We start from the raw sequence: 20,552 nt of genomic DNA, 5'->3' as shown, positions 1-20,552 counted from the left end.
GAAAGGTGAAACAGAAAGAACCAAGACTTTTATAAACTTGTGGGTAACTTGGGAAGGTAACTGACAACAAATCTGCTATAAAAGTACTTTATTGTTTGGCATGGACTCAGATGCTGTATACATTACCAAAGAGAATTATCCTTGTTACTCGTTCCAAACCAATATCCAGACTGAAGAAAACATCAATTCCTTATCTCTTTGGCTATTTTGTTTTTACAAAGAAATAAAATCAAACTATGTACACCCCATTTTATTACATAGAAAGAGTATCTGACCTGTCAGAAAAAATAAAGAGGGAATATTCAGATTTGAAAAATCTGTTACTCCTTCCATTCAGTTTTAAGATTTTTTAGTAGAAAAAACTGATTAGTCATGATGTAGTTAATACTTGTTCAAGTAAACAATCCAGTCATCTATCTGAAAATTTATCTTAGGACAATCAATAGCCAGTCATAATTCATTCTGCATGTCAAATATTGCCACAGCTAATTTAATTTTCCACCAGCTCCTTTAATTTGAGAACATTCTGAACAAGAAAGGCATTTGATACACATTGGAAAGAGTCATCTGAAATAATTAATTGTTCTTGTATATCTCAGGAAATGCATCTTTTGGTGGAAATATACCGTATTTCTCAGGTCTTCAAATCACCCTATCTCACCCAATAGCACCTCTAGGTTATAATAAATTGGCCATAACCATGACTGGACCACGCTCCTCTACAATTTTTTCTGCAATGTTTGTGATCTCTGTTTATCACATATCTATTACAATTGCATGGGTTGATCTTGGTCCATTTCCCAGCAGAGTTTGACCAGATAGCATTTTGGTCCCTTCCAACTCTACCTGGACTTGGCATCAACTTCCTTGTGTTCCAGGAAGAGCACTTTTCATTTTAAGGGTAGCTGGTTTTACCTCTGATCCTCATCCTGCCTATGTGGAGCAGAGGGGGACTGGACTGAGGGCTGCAGTCTGAGGGTAGGCAGTGCCTGCACCAAATATCGCACCGAAGCTGCCAGCTCAGCTAGACTAAAAGCAACTGCTTCCATTTGGGAACCCTGATGTTGAATGGTGGTGGAGAGGGAGCCCAGATCCCCACGGAGGCCTTCCATGGCTTGGACCAAGTTCCTCACTGCAGGTGATGAACAGCAGAAGTCTTGGTGTTCTTGTTTTTGCTCCTGCCTAATAGGGCAGCCAGAGGGTGATTCACTTAGTTTAGCAGAACTAGCAACAGCCTCATCAGATGAAATATCCAGCCTCAGTGCTTTAGTCATGCTTGGTGTTGAGACAATATCCGTGAAGTCTGCAAGACAAAAAAAAAAGGAACAATGACTGCATTATGACACCACCACCAGCAGCCAATAGAAAATAGATTTTTGATTAAAACTGTGTGATCAATTGAACTAAAGAAATGTCATAGAATCATAGAGTTGGAAGAGACCACATGGGCCATCAAGTCTAACCCCTTGCCATGCAGGAAAATCACACTCAAAGTACCCCCAACAGATGACCATCCAGCCTCTGTTTTAAAGCCTCCAAAGAAGCAGCCTCCACTAGACTCCGAGGCAGAGAATTCTTCCTAATGTTCAGGTGGAATCTCCTTTCCAGGGACTTAGGCTTTGCCTACAATCAGTAAGTATACCTGAAGAATTATAAAGCAGGGGAAATCTTTTGTGAAAACTAACCTAGTTCAAGCACAAATCCCATTCCTGGCTGCTTGGCTTAGAGCTGGCCAGCGAGGCAACTGGGCTCTTTGCTCAACACTATTCATGGGCACCTTGCTTAAACAACATGTGCCAAATGACTAAAGGATTGAAGCACACTAAGAGGGCTACTCCCTTGTATGACCGAGGGCCCAGTGCTCATAAGAGCTGCAAAGGAAAAAATTCTTGCAATAAAGAAGAGGCCTTAAAAATAAGATCTCCTGATTTCTATCACAAGTTTTTATCTGAGATCCTTACTTGTTTCTCTTTCTGTATCCCCTGAGCTCTCCAAACCATCTTCAGTTTGTCCACCTGGTGAGACTGTGTGTGACACTGGACTTTGGGGCCATTTGGTTGTATTGTGAGCATCCGTTTCATCCAAAGATGTCACATCACTGGGAGTGAACTCTGGTGTAATGGAAGAAGAAGAATGTGGTTAACAGTGATGACAATGAAAGCTTCCTTTGCCATCTCCTCTCTTCCCTACTAGGATTTTATTCCAAAGGGAAAAGAAAGGTAATGTGAGTTAGAGGGCAGCTATTGCTCTTTCTCATTGAGTCTAACTATCTTCATTTTCCTTCTGATGGGGAGGAAGATGGAAAATAGTCACAATCAATGCAAAGAAGGGGCCAAATTGTACCTTGTCTGGTACCCCATCCCCAAAATCTTGGAGTTGGAGGTAATTCTTGATTATTATTTTTCCAATCAAATGGGGAACATTCCACCATCCTGCCCAGTCAATAGGTCAGTGGAGAAAATTTCCTGAGAAGACAAGAAGCAGTCTGGAAATTGTGGAGCTTTTATTGAAAAGTGCATAGCTTTTCCAACTGACAAGCATGAGGTACTGCTTTTCCACAACTTTCCCTCCTTTATCCTCCCTAGTGCCAAAGTTATGCAGAAATCACCAGCTGTGAAAAGACCGTACAGTTGTCAAACCAGCTGGGGGCTGAAGGGGAGAATATAAGTTGCCAGAAAGTTGACAGCTCTCATTTGAGAGCTGCAGGAATTTATAGAGAGCAGGAAAGTTGCGAATGTTTATCAGTTCAACCCCCAGCTGATGTGACAGCTGTAACATCTTTTCATAGCTGATGATTTCTGCACAACTTTGGGGCTGGAGAAGAAGAGAGGGGGGGTTGCAGAAAAACAGTAGCCAGTGTGTATCAACTGGAAAAGCTTTTCCATGAAATCTATGCAGCTTTGGGCTGGAAAGAAAAACAAATCCCCTCAAAGGTGTTGAAATTTTGACAGTTTTTTTTCCTTCTTGCATCAATTTTTAAAGAGGTCAGGAATTTCATTCGAACAGCTGGTGAATTCCCATCCCATCCCTAGAGATGGTACCAGGGCTGCGTCTCACCTGTTGGCTGTATGGCATGCAGATTTTTATTTGATCCCTCTTGTTGCTTCTGACTGGTATTCTCTTTAGAGTCTGGGACTTTGGGGTAAGTTGTTTCCATGTGCTGTACAGGTTGCATGTTCTCTGTGGCTGTTGGCAGTTCTATTGCCATTGTAGCCTCTAATCTCTTTGAGAACTGAATCAGTTCTTTTCCTAAATTATCAGTTGCCTCCCTATCTTTTATCCATGTGGTAGGTTGAGCTTCGGCTACAGCATTGATGGGTTCTACGTCTTGTGTGATGTGAGGCACTTTAGACATGTTGCTCCAATGTATGGGAGGCTCCATGTCTGTTGCAGGATTATCAGTATCTGTTACTGTGGGCAGATCCATTTCTGATGGAGTGGTTGACTCAGCTTCTGTCTCAGATTCCAGATCCTCTATGACAAAGGGTGACAAGAACTCAGTGGAAGAAGAAGTGGGCTTTAGTTGCCATTCGTGTGGGGATGATATTGTCTTTGGTGAGCTGGATGATTCCATCTCTTCACCGTTCTTTAGAATTTCTAGGTCAGTGACAGTTCTATCCATGACCATATGAGTTGTTGTGTCTCTTTTAGATTCCATATCCACCATGGTTGAAGATAGTTGAGATGTTGTTGTAGCGTAAGTTGAGTGTTGTTCCCATATGTGTGGAGTTGTGCTCTTTGGGGAGCTGGTTAATTCCATCTCTTGGCCATTCTGCAAAATTTCTAAATCAGGTGTGGTAGTATTCATGGGCGTATGGGTTATTGTGTCTCTTTTAGATTCAAAATCCAATATGGTCGAAGGTGGCTGAGACACTGTTGTAGCATAGGTTGCCTTTTGTTCCCATTTGTGTGGAGATATGTTCTTTGGGGAGCTGACTGATTCTATTCCTTGACCATTCTGCAAGGTCTGTAGATCAACTATAGTTTTATGCATCTCTCTTTCTCTTTTAGATTCCAAATCCAGCATGTTTGAGGATGGCTGGGTTTCTGTTGAGACATAATTTGGCTCTTGTTTCCATTTGTTCATGTAGGATTTTGTCTTTGAAATCTTGGTTGAAGACGTCTTCTGAACACGCTGCAGGATTTCTAGATCGGGTGTAGTTTCATCTGTGGCCTCCTTCACCCATTTGTATGTAGTTGGCCTTCTCTCAGGGGTACTGGTTGATTCCATTTCTTGGACAGACAACAGTACTATTTCTGTACTAGGGGTTATTTCAGCTGTGTCTGTGGGGCTTGTTACCATTGTATTTTGTTCTAGTTCAAGCTCCTCATTTTGTATGGGCCTCAAAGGGTTATCAGTGTGCCATGATTGTAATGTCTCTTTTTCCAATTCATCTAGAAAAGTCTGAGTGGTTCTGGTAGTCTCAGGTACATCCAAGGTGCTTTGCAACTCTGGTCCATCTACAGGCCTAATGTTTTGTGCAGTAGTAGTAATAGTAGTAGTAGGGGTGATGGTGGTGGTTGCAGTAGTTGTAGAAATGGTGGTGGTTGATTTAGCTGAATCACTGGATGGCTTTAGTAATGACAAACGTTTCCACTTCCCTGAAAATACAAAAGAGATGAAAACTGTGTTGATAGTTATTCCTAGCATGGTGAGAAGTCTTGAAGGATTCTCACAAGACCCAGTGAAATATGATTCACCAGATTTTTCAGAAGAAAGGCTTGAAAGTTAAATAGTGTGGTATCTTTTGATGGATTCCACTATAATCATAGGCTGACATTAGATATATGTATTTGATCCCCGTTTAATCCAATTCAACAGTTAATACACACACTATGATTATTTTATATGGCAATTTCAGAACAGCTGATCATATCTCTCTGTCCAAAATATTGTATTTTCTAGTCCATGAAGAAATGGGGTAGTTTCCCACCTGTGCAGATAACAGAAGCATCCTCGTGGTGATTGCAGTTATGCTTGCCCCAGGGCTGAGAACGGCAGCGCCGTAGAGTGAACTCTGACCCAGTGCAGTTGACGTCATCCAACCAGATTGGTCCAGAACCAGGCCCATAACGTGCATTGCCCGGACTGAGAAGAGGAGCTCCACAGCCCAACTCACGGCACACCACAGCTGCATCTACCAGATCCCAGCCATCATCACACACCGTTCCCCAGTGGTCTTTATATAGAACTTCTACTCGACCAGCACAGGATCCGGGGCCTCCTACCAGCCGTACCTGCCATTGGCCTGAAATTGAAACAGATTGAGGAGATTGAAACAGTTTAACAATTAAAAGCCAAAATATCACATTTCTCTATTTCTTGGAGCACAGGTTCTCTTTAGCCTCTAATCAGTGAATATATGTTTCTCACTCAAAAAACATTCATAAGCTGAGGTATCCCAAGCAATCTGGATACTGTGATGGTGTAGTTCAGTGATTCTGAACCAGGTGTCCCCAGATGTTTTTGGCCTATAACTCCCAGAAATCCCAGCCAGTTTACCAGCTGTTAGGATTTCTGGGAGTTGAAGGCCAAAAACACCAGGGAACCCCAGGTTGAGAACCACTGGTGTAACTGATGGGTTTTAGAAGTAGGTTTGGAGCATATTCTGTGGTGACCTTGGATCAAGATAGATGTGATGTGGAAGATGCATAATGAATGGATCTCCCAGCATATTGCCTTTCAGGGCCTCACCAGATGGGGTAAATTTGGCATCCTAGGACACTTCCACCCTATCTTGGGGACAGAGCCCCATTCCAGACATCACACAACATTGTGTGACTTCTAGCAGAGGCCACACACCCCAATCGGGATGGAAGCATCACTGGAGGCTTCCAATGGAGCCAGCAAGGCTCCTCTACAGAAGGGCGACACTTCCCACATGTGATGTGAGTAGCATCACCAAGATCTGTTCCATTGCCTTTCTCTTTTCTTACCAAAACCAGGGGAAGGTTCCTAGCCAAATGTGGCTGTGGGAGGTTACCTATTTGTTCTGATGACCACATGTGGAGAACTGTTGATTCCTCTCACCTAACATTTCCTGGTTTACATCACACACACACCCCAAGCAGCTGTTAGTTTTGTGAGAGATCATAAGAAAGAATACCTCCTCAGTATTGTTCAAAGACATAGATCAACCTCCCAATTACTTCTCCCCTGGCTGCACTTAAGCAAGCAGGTAGGCAGGAAATGGGTTTCCTGTATAAAATACAGTTTGATTTCCCTGCTGTCTTTCCGCTGGCAGGTAAAAACATTTTTATTTAAGGGAGCTTTTGGATTTTAGTGTGTTGTGGCAGATAAAGCTTTTAATAGGAGAGAGTGTTGTGTTTTCATTTTAAGTGTCTTTCAGTGCTGCTTTCAGCTTGTTCTAACATATTTAAATATAAATATACAGTAGAGTCTCACTTATCCAACAGTCGCTTATCCAACGTTCTGGATTATCCAACACATTTTTGTAGTCAATGTTTTCAATATATCGTGATATTTTGGTGCTAAATTCATAACTACAGTAATTACTACATAGCATTACTGCATATTGAACTACTTTTTCTGCCAAATGTGTTGCCTAATATGATGTTTTGGTGCTTCATTTGTAAAATCATAACCTAACTAGCTGTGCCCGGCCACGCGTTGCTGTGGCGTTGTCTGGTGGTGTTGGTGAGAAATTTGAGTTAGTGGTGGTATTGAATGTCTGTTGTATGGTTGTCTTTATGTTTAGTATGTACAGTAGAGTCAGGCCTCTCTGAGTATACAGCTATCCTTTTTCTATGTGAAAAAGATAAGCAAACACTCTAAAGGTTCCAAACATAAAAAGAGATGTGACATGTCAGGGCCACAGAAATAGTCAGGCCTCTCTTAGTATACAGCTATCTTCTTTCTACGTGAAAAAGATAAGCAAACACTCTAAAGGTTCCAAACATAAAAAGAGATGTGAAATGTAAGGGCCACAGAATAGTCAGCCTCTGCAAACCTTAGGATTGTATGATGTTGTTGTTGTTATTATTATTATTATTATTATTATTATTATTATTATTATTATTATTATTATTGAGAGGCTGGGTGGCCATCTGTTGGGAGTGCTTGGATTGTGTCCTGCATGGCAGATTGTGGGAGGTGTTCGCTGGCCCTGATTGTTTAGTGTCTGGCATTCCCGTGTTTTAAGAGTGTTGTTTTTTATTTGGTGTTGTGATTTTAAGCTTGTTAAAATATTAGGAGAGAGATTGTGTTGATTGTCATGGTTCATAGCATATATTTAAAATATAGAGTATTAAAATGGGTTGGATATTGTAGAAGGTTGGAGTGGAGATAAATGATTCGGATGATGGGCGGGCGCTAGGACCCAGGGGACAGCTTTTTCCCATTGCCTGCCTTCCCTGTTGCAGGTCGGCCATTATACTTTTTGTTTCCCTCCCGGGCATGGCTCCCGATGGTGCGTTGTGGGTTCTCTCCATGTGGAGGTGCGTGAAGTGATTTTGTGTTGTTTCAACCTTAAGGCATGGATGATGGGTTGTATTGTCCAATGTCGAGGTTGGGAGGCCCGTAGTTTAGTTGCTTTGCTCGGTGCCGCGATTCCATCACTCTTTTATATATATAGATTTGATGTTTAATAGGCTTTTCCTTAATGCCTCCTTATTATCCAACGTATTCGCGTATCCAACATTCTGCTGGCCCGTTTATGTTGGATAAGTGAGACTCTACTGTAGCTTAATTCTGCACGGCAGGGCGTTGGATCCCATGCTGGGAAACACACAGGATATAAAATGCATACATAAATTGGATTCTAAGGTCTGCAAAGTAGACAATTCCCATCCGCCTCTGCTTTGAAGCCTTCACAAAACACCATTGCTTGTTGCAGAATGTTATTATGTATTCATATGTTCTTCTTAGGAACCTGTTCACAAACAGCAGTGCAAAAGATAAATATTCAAAATAAATGTTTAGGCAATGAACAGCACATGAACAATTGCCTGAAGTCCACAAACCTATTTCTTGCTGCTACTCACCATTTAGTACTCTCTCTGAAAGACTTCCCTTCAGCCTCTTTTCTGCGTGTGACGCCTCATTAGCCACAGGTTCTTCTTGGGTTATTGAAGGCCGAGTGGGACGTGGGATTCTCCTGGGGGCCACAGTTCGGAATCGCTGAGGTGCCAATGTCCTTGTGAGCATGGCCACATGTTCTTCCACCATAGCAAGTGGCATTTCACCTGTGGAGTGAAAGTACATTATGTAACAAACTCAAGCAACAGGCGCAAAAAGAAGCTCCAAATAATACTTTTGAGTAGTATCAGTGTGAATATAATAATTACTTTCCTGTGAGCCAAATATATATTTTAAAAAAATGGGTAATCAACAATAAATTCCATAGTTCAATGATGTAACAGTTAAAGCGATGGTAGTCATGGCTTTGGATAGCTTTCTAGGGGGAGTAGATAAATTCATGAAAGTTTGTGTCACCAATGGCTACTAGTCAGGGTAATATATGGCCTTTCCAGATGTTGGACCACAGCTCCCAGGATTCCTGACAAACTAATTGGGACTGCTAGGAGTTGCTGTCCAAGCATCTGGAGTTGCTGTCAAAAAAACATATGGGAGACTGCATGATTCCCACCCCCATTTTAAGCAACTAGTTGCCCATTGTTTAACAGAACTTTGGACTAGATAGGATTTTATCTGGTGAATCTTCATCTGTTTTTATATGTGACCCATCACTACAAAACCTCAGTTTGGTGTGTAGCAATGTGATGTAGGAAAACTTAGGTGGCAGGGAACAGAATGGAGTAGGTGTGATTGGTTTCTAAGGCAACAGGAGCAAATACAATGGAAGGGAGAGGGATAGAGCTGTTGACATGGACAGTTGGAGAGAGGAGAGAATGATAATAAGGAGATGAGATAAAAATAGCAGCATTATTTTTGTTATCTATGCATTCTGTATACTTGCTATATCCAATGCCCATATCTCTTGCTCACTATATATACTGTGTATGCAGAGGGATCTTGTAGCATATTTGACACTGTGAGAAAGAAGAAGACCTAGGCTGGACCTATACTGCCATATAATGCAGTTTCGGAATGCAGATTAACTGTATTGAATTGGATTATATGGCAGTGTAGATTTATATAATCCAGTTCAATCTGCATTATGCATGTCTATGCTGACTATGTAATGCAGTTCAAACTACATTACTTGGAAGTGTAGATCCAGCCCTTGACTACTTTCTAATGAATGAAGTAAACTAGGGATGCATCTGCACTGTTGAATTAATACATTTTGACATCACTTTAACTGTTCTGGCTCAATGTTATGCAATTCTTGGAGTTATAGTTTGGTGAGAAGGCTAAAGACCTTATAAAACCACAACTCCCATCATAACATTGCATTTAGACATGAGAGATAAAATGGTGTCAAACTACATTGATTCTACAGTGTGGATGCATCCTAGGTTTATGAAAGCTAGGGTTAGATCCCAAAGTGCTACAACATCTGTTTGCATACTGATTTTCCAGACTAACACAACTATATCTTTGAATTGTAAATATTCTTATTATTTTAAATTGTAAAATGGTCCCCATTCCTGCTTTTGAAAGAAATCCAGAAATACACTCCTTGGAATAAATTGGTTAGATGACCAGAAGTCCAGTGAAGACTTCCAGAATCATGTCCCCTTAAAGAACCAGAGTACCAAAGACTGTTGAACAACAAGTGCAATTGTTCCATTCTTACCTGAACACACGGCACCAGCATCTTCACTGTGCCTGCAGTTGTTTGTTCCCCAGGAACTTGTATGGCACTGTTTCAGGGCAGGCTCTTCTCCTTGGCACTGCACATCATCCAGCCAGATGACACTATTCCCTTCACCAAAAAAAGCACCCCCTGGTGCTGCCAGAGCCTCCCCACAGTCTAGTTCCCGACAGACCACTGCAACATCCAGAAGGTCCCACATGTCATCACACACTGTCCCCCACTGTCCCTCATGGAAGACTTCCACCCGGCCAGAACAATGGCTTCTGCCACCTACAAGACGGAGAGCAGGAGCCCCTGCATGGAGAAAGAGGACAGTGACTTAAGATATCTGCATTGTCCCAATATCCCATTTCATCTGATTTTTCAGGATCTTCCCAGTTACTAATTCTATGTTGAAGCAGCCATTAAAACTATATGCATTAAAATATATTGAGCCTACAAATGATTCTTAAAGCTAATGATCAAAAGCAGACATTTGTCCCAAGGCACATTTGCCAAGGAGGAGACAAGTATAGTTTACAGAACCTGAATCAGTATGGACCTCACCTTCCTTATCTCTTTCAACTCAACTCAGGAGAATATATTGTTTATAGAATTATAGGTGTCTCAGTGTGTTAAAGCGCTGAGCTGCTGAACTTGCAGACCAAAAGGTCCCAGGTTCAAACCCGGGGAGCGGAGTGAGCACCCGCTGTTAGCTCCAGCTTTTGCCAACCTAGCAGTTCGAGAACATGCCAATGTGAGTAGATCAATAGGTACCGCTCCAGCGGGAAGGTAACGGCGTTCCATGCAGTCATGCTGGCCACGTGACCTTGGAGGTGTCTACGGACAACGCCGGCTCTTCGGCTTAGAAATGGAGATGAGCACCAACCCCCCAGAGTCGGATACGAATGGACTTAATGTCAGGGGAAACCTTTACCTTTACCTTTAGAATTATAGAATTGGACGCAACCACAAGGACCATTCCATCCAAGTCTTTGCCATGCAGGAACATAGCATTAAAGCACTCTAAACAGATGGTCATCCGGTGCTTGTTTTAAAACCTCCAGAGAAGGAGACTCCACCACATTCCAAGGCAACATATCCCATAACATACACTTACAATCAGGAAGTTCTTCCTAATGTTTAGGTGGAATCTAAATTGTTCAAGTCAGCAATAAAATGGGTTATTGGCCTGGAGAGACACTCACCCTGAGCAGGGGTAGGAGAAACCACTGGTCTTGCTGTGGTTCCTACGTCCATTTTGCCCCTCCTGAAAGTTGTGTGAGGAGGAAAAGAAGTGAAAGGAGGGAAACGCTGCTCTGTAAAGGAAGAAGGGTGAACATTTTAGATAAGTTTATTGGCCTTGCTGAGGGAAAACACTAAGCTTCATTTTTCTCCAAGAGACAAAGCAGCCCAAACATCAGAAACAACTCTTCTTCTACATGGCATTCAGCCTGCTGAATACAATCTTCTTGTTTTTATGTTATTGTCTTGTAAAGTTGTTGATTTTATTGAGATATGTTTTAATGTATGTTTGGTTTTAATCCTTGTTGGATCGGGCTTGTCTCCATGTAAACCGCCCCGAACCCCTTTGGAGAGATGGAGGTGGGATAGAAAACGAAAGTTGTTGTTGTTGTTGTTGTTGAAAGGAGAAAGAAGGATGGGGATATGGGATTCTCCTTTAAAGACATGCCAGGATGGGCCTTTGAATTTATACAAAACATCATAAGAAATAAAAGCCTCCCGTCCAAAGTTCAGCCAAGTGCCTCCCTTGAAAGCTTCTATAGACAGGTCTTCTGCCTGTCTGAAGTTCAAAAGGCATTTAAACAGCCTCAACCTAACGTCAACTTTAAAACAAACTTCATAGAAGATATCTTATTGGCAATCTCTTTGCTTTGAAAAAACAGAACTCTTCAAAGAAAAGTAATAAATGTAGCAGAATTTGAACTAGAGGTTAATACAAGTTTATTGCTGAGGATGTTGTCTGTTCATCATGGTGATCCCTTTCTAAACAGAATAAAAGGGAAATCTAAGCTATATCCTGTGAGCTGGAAACACCAATGCTAATTTTGCAGAAGTTTGCTACAGTTCCTCAGTGCTGAGGAAACTTATAGTTCACATTCTTGCACAGTCCAGAGATGATAACTGATTATGTCCCACTTAAAATGAAAACCTGGTTGTATGGCATTCTATTCACTTTCCTTTTTCTTTTTCGTAAAACCAGTATAGATGTTGAATTTGAGTATCGAAAACCTCACCTGAGCAGATGACGCTGGCATCTTCTTCATGGGTACAGACATGCTTTCGGAAGCCCAGGTGGTGGCAGGAGTGTAAGTGCCACTCGGTGCCCGCACAACGCACCTCATTCAACCAGATGGGCCCAGGTCCTTCCCCAAACCAGGCCCCATGGGGAGCTGAAAGAGCCTCTCCACAATCCAGCTCCCGGCACACCACAGCCGCATCCCGCATGTCCCAGTCATCATCGCACACTGTTCCCCATTGGCCTTGGTGGAAAATTTCCACTCGTCCTGCACAGAGATTTGGGCCTCCAATCAGACGAACTGGGAACGCACCTGCCAAAAGAAAGAATGGCCATCAAAGTCATATTCCTACAGGCATGTCTACACTCACTGCTATGTGAAATAGAAAACAGAGAATGTTGATAAGCCCCCTTCCCACTTAACTGTGAAATTCCTTCTCTTGACTTTGTCGTTACTTAGTTTGGACATTTATAGGCTTCCCCCATTTTTGATTATTTGCTTATTGATGCCTTGCACTTTCTACACTTGCAAATTACAGTTTCCTCAGTTCTTCTTGCTTACAAAGCTTGTTTGGGACTTCTTGCATGAAAAGTTGCAGACCCCAAGAGTTGCCTATGAAAGAGCAGACCCCTCTTTGAACCCATTTTGAATGCATGCAAAAGTTTATGTTCTTCAGCAGCCAAAATGTATTTGCAAGCTAAAATAATCTAGGTACAGTAGAGTCTCACTTATCCAACATTCGCTTATCCAACGTTCTGGATTATCCAACGCATTTTTGTAGTCAATGTTTTCAATATATCATGATATTTTGGTGCTAAATTCATAAATACAGTAATTACTACATAGCATTACTGCGTATTGAACTACTTTTTCTGTCAAATTTATTGTATAACATGATGTTTTGGTGCTTAATTTGTAAAATCACAACCTAATTTGATGTTTAATAGGCTTCTCCTGAATCTCTCCTTATTATCCAACATATTTGCTTATCCAACGTTCTCCCGGCCCGTTTATGTTGGATAAATGAGACTCTACTGTACCACTATTCAACCAGTTTCATTTTCTGACTGCACCCTTTTTGATACTTCTACAAGTCATTCAATTTACGGATGCCTGCTGATAATTCTTTTGTCAAGCAGGGAGCCTTTTGACTGTATTAACAGCTATACTCAGAAAACAAAGTGTGCTACTGATATATGTGAGGCTACATATGAGCAGTAAACCAGCATGGAGTAGTGGTATGAGTGAGTTCAGGAAACCAAAGATACAGTCCTCTACCCAGCCATGGAAACCCACTGGTTTACCTTACACAAGTCACAGTCCCTTAGCCTAAGAGAAAAGCAATGGCAAACCTCCTCTGAAGAAATCTTGCCAAGAAAACAATCATAGAGTTGCTGTACATTGGAATCAATCTGAAGGTACACAGCAACATATGTGACAATAATTTTCTGTTGTACTAATCATGGAGACAGGAAATTGGTTTTTACCTGTGACATGAAGACTCAAGAAGACAACTGCAAAAATAAAGTAATAAGTTTAAAAAAGTCAAAAAAGTTGAAGGACATGCTAGTTTAATGAAAACATATCCAGAATAGCTATGTTAGCCACCCAACAAAAGACAACATCCAAATTCCACAAAACTGCATTACACTTATTATTGCCCCCCCCCCCAAAAAAAGCATGAAATACACCATAGAAGCTGTCAGAACTTCATTGGCTTCTTCATCAGTGAAAATTGTTAAAATCATCCAGGAAATTGGGGGAAAATTGATGATGTTACAGTCACAGGTCTACATTTTGTCAAGATGTTGTTTATCTTGTTGCCAATCAACTTCCTTATCTAGAAGAAGGCATTGAAATCATATGGCCATCCCAAGGCTGTTGGATTACTAATCTCAGCGGCCCTCACCAGCGTAGCCAAGGATGAGAAATGCTCAAGGTTGCAGTTTAACATCATGTGAAAGGCTAGCTAGCCACATGATTCCCTCGCCACGAAGTTCATCAAATTCATACCCTAGTATTCACCAGGGTGGTTAAATGGAATGCACACTCTGAAGGGCCCCCAGTTTCCACTGTAAAATCACAAAGCTTCTATGACACAGATGCATGACCAACCCTTTGAATCTGGGTTCCCAAAAAAAGGGGAAGCTTGTCTTGTGATTCTCAAGCTTTAGAGAAGCACCTAGCTGGAAAAGGAATGCAGAAGTTCTAAAGGACTTGTGGAGTGATTCAGCCATAGTTTTTAATGCATGTTTGCCTCCGTATGTTTGCCTCCTCAAAGTCTAAGCCCCCAGACACATTATGATCTGGTGCCCTTAATTAAATGGCTTGCCGTGCCTATTATTTGTATTGTTGCCACTAGCAACAATTGCAGTCTAACTCCTTCCAGGGCACAGATTTTCAGAAATCTGTGGGCTGAGCCAAAATCAAGGAATGGTTGTGTCCAACAAGACCTATGTAGGCATCCAATGCTTTAGTCATCTTCCTGAAGATCTAGAATGGAATAGCATCAGAGGAAGAGGCAAATGCATTATTCTTTCACTGACACAGATTTTTTTTAAAGGACAGCAATGGGTCTTGTGACACATTAAATAATTTTGTTATTGTTTTTGGCACAAACTTTGATTTGATGTAGTGGACTGCAGTTTGTGAAAACCAATGCCTCAAAGATTCCTCCCTTGTTCTTAAAATTATGCCAGATGAATTAATACTTATATCTACATACCCATACACTCCAATTATTCGTCTTTGTTAGAAACATGTGGACCCTTACTAGATCCCTGGCAAGAATACTATCTGTTTTATGCCTTTGGAGAAGAAGTCTGAAAAAGCCTTTTGTTAAAAAGTTCTGGCATGCAATCATGCTTCAGATTTTCCCCCAGTTTAGACATCCCATTTTGGTGGAACTGGGACAATATTTTGATTCCAGTGGATAACGTGCTTCTACGTTACTTGGCAAAATTCCTTTTTTGGGTTACAACTTCTAAAATTCCCCAAAAGTAACTCTGCAGCTCTGTGCGTGCACATGGATGGACATTAAATCCAGTGCAGGCTCTTCTTATATCTCTCTACCCTTCTGATCCAAGCACTAAATATTGCAGAATGAGTTCATCTGCAGTTTTTCTATAAATATTGCAAGCGGATCTGTAATGGGAGTTGACATATTTCAGGGTTGGGTTTTTTTAAAAAAAATAAACTATCACAGTCGGTTTACTAACATTTCCTTGCTTGACAAGCCGATGCTGGACAGATTGTTGCAGAATAAATGAATGCAAGATGTAGCAGATGGAGAAAAAATTCCAGAGTAGATAATGGGCAAAGAAGTTGAGACATACATTCAATGACATGGAAACATGAGGCATTCAAACACTCTGGAGGGTCCCTAGTTTTCATTGTAAAATGTTAAAAGTTTTATGGCACAGAAGCATGAAAAGATTGCCTTTTAGAAGTTGCAAAAGAAAGCCCCTTCCCTCTCCAAACTTATGAGTCAAACCTAAGCATCCTGCCCACCTCCACTACAAACACACAGATCCCAGAGGGGGAATCCAGCCATGCTAGTGAAGCTTTTACTTTTCCTATGGCAGGGTCAGCTGGCCAGAAGGAAAATCGTGCCTGCATCCTGGCCATGTGGAGGGCATCACTCACCCAGTAAGAAGAAGCACCGTTGCATGGTGTTAATGGCAGCGTTGGCGTCCTGGTTGGCCAAGGAAGCAATTTTGCAAGGCAGAAGCACTTTTATTGAAGGCTGAGGACCCAGGCAGTGAGTCAGATCAGCAGAAAAGAAAGTGGGAAACACCCCTGCTTGCTCTGGATTGTCTGCCTCCAATCTACAGTCTGGGAAGGAGGGAGAGGGAGAAAAGTGAGAGAAAGAAAAGAGAAGGGAGAATGATAGGAGGAGTTCCCAGCAGGCCCAGCCTAGAAGAACCAAATTCAGGACATTTCTATGAAGGTTTGCAAGAGAATCCCAGAGATAGTAGAAGTCCCACTGGAGAATGTGATGTATTTAGATGGAGGTGGTACGTGTTGGATTTCCAACTGTCTGAAAGGAATCCTTTAAGACCCATAAGTCAGTGTAATCATGCATGCAATTTTTAACATACCCTATGAGTCTAGCCGTATATTTGTGTGATCAAGAGGAAAAAAGTCAAGATCTTTCCAGGAGTATGTCTCACCCCCTTGTCTTTCTGTGTTCTTTCATCTATGCCCCCATCACTTTTATAAAAGATGTGGGTGCCTGCTCTTTTAACATCTGCTAATTGAACTTTCCCTATGTATCCTCAGTCTGAACATCTGCTGCTGAAATTGTGTATGCCACATACTGTACCTGTAAAAGGCAAACGCTATGTTACATGAAAGCCCATCTGATTGTTCCTTTTTATCTTGGTTTTGTGCTCCCACCTCTTCTTCAAGATCCTGTTTCATTTGAAGTTTCTCCTTTCCCCTTCCACACTTGCATTTTCCACACATTTTCTGCTCTCTCTCATGAATTAAATTCAACTACTGCCTTTCCCTGAGTTTTACTGAGTTCAACCTAGTTAAAGCTGGATTTTGAGCTTAGTATAGGATCAAGCCATTCTACTCTGTTAACACCCCCTTGATGGATTGTCACCTTATCGTGATGAAGGGGCTTGTGTGTTCCAATGAACCTGCGGGCGTAACCACCGGAGTCGTGTACTCCCAGGAGGGGCTGCAAGGGAGGATCCAGACCACCAAGAACAACCCGAAGACCGAAAGACCTCAACGGCGGGGCAGGCGGAAGATAACATGGTGCATGTTACAATGGCTGTGAAGGCGGAAGAAGGCTGCAATAGATTGAGAAACCACCATCATTATGCCACTGGTTGGGACCCTCACTCTGTGAAGACTGTATGTTGAGAGGTTGTGCCCTGACCTCCACACATTAAATAAACTCATACACAGGGGTCTCCCAACCCCCCCCCCCCCCAAATGGGATGTTGGTGGACAGGAAAAGAGATTTAAAGATGGGCTTAAAGCTAACCTTAAAAACTGTGGCAAAGACACTGAGAACTGAGAAGCCCTGGCCCTTGAGTGCTCTAGCTGGAGGTCAGCTGTGACCAGCAGTGCTGTAGAAATTGAAGCGGTTTGAATGGAAGGCGAAAGGGAGAAACGTGCCAAGAAGGCGGCACATCAAGCCAACCCTGACCAGGACCGCCATCCACCTGGAAACAGATGTCCTCACTGGGGAAGAACATGCGGGTCAAGAATAGGGCACTACAGTCACCAACATGTCCACCGTCAAGACACTACACTTGGAAGACCATCATACTTGGATGAGGGATCGCCTAAGGAAGTACTCTGTTAACAACCTTTGCCATCTTTTCCATACTTTCACATTTCTCCTGGCTTTCATCTGTGAAATGTTGGAGGACATGCAACATACAAGTTTTCCGCCTCTGACTTTAGTGAGCTTCTGGTTCTGTTCCTATTACTTTCCATTCCCAATAGGCTCAGGCAAAAGCAAGCTACTGCATCTTACTTAGCTTGTATGTTCTTCCTCATTAAAAAAAAACTTGTGCCATCTGAACCATACTCTGATGTTGCCACACATATTCTGATATTCATTTGTAAAATGTTGGAGGGTAGTCCAGATGGGATAGAATGTTAAAAATACCTTCCTGTTTTACACCATCTCAGTTTTCCAGTGCAACAGTTTTGTGGCAATCCTTCCATCTCAATTTCCTGTCTGGTTTCTTGCCCAGATATCATACTGGGGTGCTCATTTGCCACTGGATAAAATTGGAAAAACCGGATGCTTCCCCCAAACCCAAGCTCCTTGGAGGAAGGGTGGAATACAAATTAGACTTCATAGGAGTAATCCTAACAGGATGCTACTTCTTGAAGTCCTCAGATCTGCGGAGGACTGAACGTTTCATAATATGCTGCGTTTTATTCTTTTTCACGGGGTTACACCCACATTGAGATGAAATGCAGGCTAATGCTTGCTGGTAGCTCTTCTTGCAGCAAGCCAAATCCATCCATAGGGAAAGCGTCACAGGAAATATGAGTCACGGCCTTCATCCCAGCCAAGACGGCCTGGGAACAGAGAAGCAGCTGGTCAGTTTTTGCATTTGGAAAAAATAATTGAAATAGCAAGGTCCAGGTGGAATTGTGCAGGAAGGAGCAGAGGGAGAAGAAATGCCACCTTAAGCCAGGTCTTAACAACAGAATTAACCTTGTGCCAGCCTCAAGAATCCCGTGCTAGTTCCTTTCTAGATTTTGGACCATTAGCTTTGTTCAGACACCTGCATAGTAGGGTTTTCTGCTGCTGGACCAGTTCCAATGTTTTTGGCACAATAGCTGAATAACCATAGCAACTCAGTGCTATACAGTTAAACAATGTACCAAATTCCCACTTTTTTATTCCCTTTATAAAATCCAATGGTAGCCCTGAGAGCAAAATTAGAGGTGAGGTCCAAAAACATTTAACAGCAGCTGTCAAGAGTGGACAGTTTCAAAGCAATATTATCACAATTGGTTAGGTTTTGTCATTGTATTACTAGAAATGCTACACAACTATTATTAGATTGGTGAGTACTCATAGCAGAGCCTTTACTGCAGCACTCAGACTGTAAAACTTTCTACTCAAGTAAGTTAGCCTGGTCTCATTTCTTCTAAGCTTCTGGTGAGCAACCAAAACAATGCTGCTACGCATAGGATTCAATATTTGAAAGTGCTGATTTTTTTAAATTACAACAATTTGTGGTTGTGCCATAGAGCTCTTCATTTCACCCAGTTTAGCCTCCACTTCTGAATCCTATTCTTATTTCTTCTTTAAGAGAATATTCTTTTCTAGGTGTGGTTCCAACTGCATGAGAAAGTAACTTTAGAAATGTGGCAAATCACAGCAACCTTGATCTTTATTCATCCCTATTACAAGCCATGTCAATGCTATAATAAACCGTGAGAGCTGAGGTGGTGGTTTAGACAAAGTACTGATTTATGCTAGACAGAAGAAGGGATACTTAGGGTGTGGTGCTGCTGTCCACATAGAAATATATACAAATAGCAACTCTGATGCTGAATTACGACATTGCCACAACGGAGCTACTGAAAAACCAGTGGAAATATCAGCAAGGTTTGCACAAACAGAAAGGCCTTTATGGGGAGAAAAACCAAAAATTGAGGGCATAACCAATCCAAAAATCTTTTTAAAATCAGTGAGAATGGAGTAGGTTTAGTGACTATTGAATGCCAAATGTTTTTGGTAGGATCAAGACAGAAAAGCAGGAAGCCTTCCAAGCTGTAATATTTGATTATGGTATGGCATGCTTCCTGAGCCTAGTTCCTCCCAGAGGACCATTCATATTACAGTTATTTATTTATTTACATCACTTTTACCCCGCCTTTCTCCCCGAGGGGACTCAAAGCGGCTTACAATAAGTAGGCACAAATTCAACGATAGCACTACGATTCCATTTTAATTGCCATGACAGCATTCTACAGAATACTAGGGTTCATAATTTGGTGAGGTGTCAGTAGTCCGCATCTGTTAATTGTTAAATACCATTCTCCCTTGAACTCTAAACTCCAAGATTCCATATATTTATATCATGCAGTGTGAATGGGCTGAACTGTTGGCTGTGGACAACAAGAGTTACAGTGCAACACACCTAGGTACTTGGGTTTGAGCCCCATTCCCAATGGAGTTTTCCCTTACTCTATTCACATTAGTGAATATTTGCCATTCCCTCAAGTAACGTTCTGTCATTGAGGGCACTACTACAAAGCAGGCTCCTCAACACTAAGTATCCCAGTTTCCATTGACAGAGTCTTCACAAGAATGCCATGTTCCTCTGTAATTTGTGTCCCTTTCTACAGTAAATATGTTCTCATTTCTCAGTTTTAAATCCAGGTGTTTCATTTGTAGGAATGGAAAACAAACAGCCCTCTGGATTTGTTACATTGCAATAGTCAGGATTCACTATGTGGATTAAGGCTACTGGGAGCTGCAGCCCAACAATACCCAGAGAGCCACGTGCTTCTTACTCCTGCTTTATACATGTCAGAGTTCCCAGTGAACCACATAAATTGACATCTAACCCAGCTAGACTCGTATATGCAGTAACACAGCTCACAGGGTCAGCTGCAACCCTGCCTCAGCAACCACCTAATTTGACAACTGTAAAGAAATGCAGGAAGAACAAGAGGTCTTTGCTGTTTTTCACCTTCAAGCTGGGCTGAATAATGCATGAGATGCAATTAGTGTAGCAAATCCCAATGGTTCCTTTGACTGTTAGAAAGGCAGCTTCAGGAGGGGGGTGCTTAACCTCATTCCTGGCAGTCATTCTTCTGCTGTCCTATATGCATTTCTCCCCACTGACAGTATTAAAATAAACAGAACAACAACTTCATTTTAAAAAACAAATGTGACCTCTGGTAATTTTTTTTACTTTTCTTTTTACTGCAGCCCTCCCAAATTCCACAAGAACTCAAGGATCAGAACAAAAGTGCTTGCTATGAACTAATTTAAATAAAACAAGGACACATGCATGCATTTACTGGCTGCAGCACGCAATCTCTAAGGACACCATCTGAATATAGTGTTCTG

The 20,552-nt window shown here is 41.8% G+C and overlaps 1 protein-coding gene and 1 long non-coding RNA gene across 3 annotated transcripts; one reads left to right on the top strand and one right to left on the bottom strand.

Annotated features, from left to right (window-relative positions):
• Window positions 1–73: 73 nt before the first annotated feature.
• ssc5d (scavenger receptor cysteine rich family member with 5 domains) lies at window positions 74–18,703 on the bottom strand. The gene is made up of 11 exons (XM_062983870.1): window positions 16,593–18,703; window positions 15,629–15,817; window positions 13,471–13,497; window positions 11,981–12,295; window positions 10,931–11,041; window positions 9,723–10,037; window positions 8,005–8,205; window positions 4,935–5,249; window positions 3,058–4,602; window positions 1,962–2,111; window positions 74–1,303 (listed from the first exon to the last, which is right to left on the bottom strand). Exons 2-11 carry the CDS (start codon window positions 15,651–15,653, stop codon window positions 912–914), a joined length of 3,396 nt encoding a protein of 1,131 aa, XP_062839940.1. The 5' UTR covers window positions 15,654–15,817; window positions 16,593–18,703; the 3' UTR covers window positions 74–911.
• LOC134299877 (uncharacterized) lies at window positions 1,300–5,309 on the top strand. 2 transcript variants are annotated; one of them, XR_010007125.1, is made up of 2 exons: window positions 1,300–1,632; window positions 4,907–5,309. It is a non-coding gene; the product is annotated as an uncharacterized LOC134299877 (long non-coding RNA). The 2 variants fall into 2 exon arrangements; XR_010007124.1 differs by lacking the exon at window positions 1,300–1,632 and adding an exon at window positions 2,083–2,219.
• Window positions 18,704–20,552: the final 1,849 nt, after the last annotated feature.

The sequence above is a fragment of the Anolis carolinensis genome, chromosome 6 (assembly GCF_035594765.1).
Source record: "Anolis carolinensis isolate JA03-04 chromosome 6, rAnoCar3.1.pri, whole genome shotgun sequence".
Taxonomy (NCBI): domain Eukaryota; kingdom Metazoa; phylum Chordata; class Lepidosauria; order Squamata; family Dactyloidae; genus Anolis; species Anolis carolinensis.
This window is presented reverse-complemented; position numbering and strand designations above follow the sequence as displayed.

What these genes read in the sequence shown, in the direction of transcription:
- ssc5d (XM_062983870.1), bottom strand. Translation starts at nt 15,653, where the DNA reads ATGCAACGGTGCTTCTTCTTACTGG. An exon ending in ACGGTGCTTCTTCTTACTGG is followed by an intron (nt 13,498 to 15,628) that starts GTGAGTGATGCC and finishes TTATTTTTGCAG; the next exon opens with TTGTCTTCTTGAGTCTTCAT. An exon ending in GCATGCCATACAGCCAACAG is followed by an intron (nt 2,112 to 3,057) that starts GTGAGACGCAGC and finishes CCATTACACCAG; the next exon opens with AGTTCACTCCCAGTGATGTG.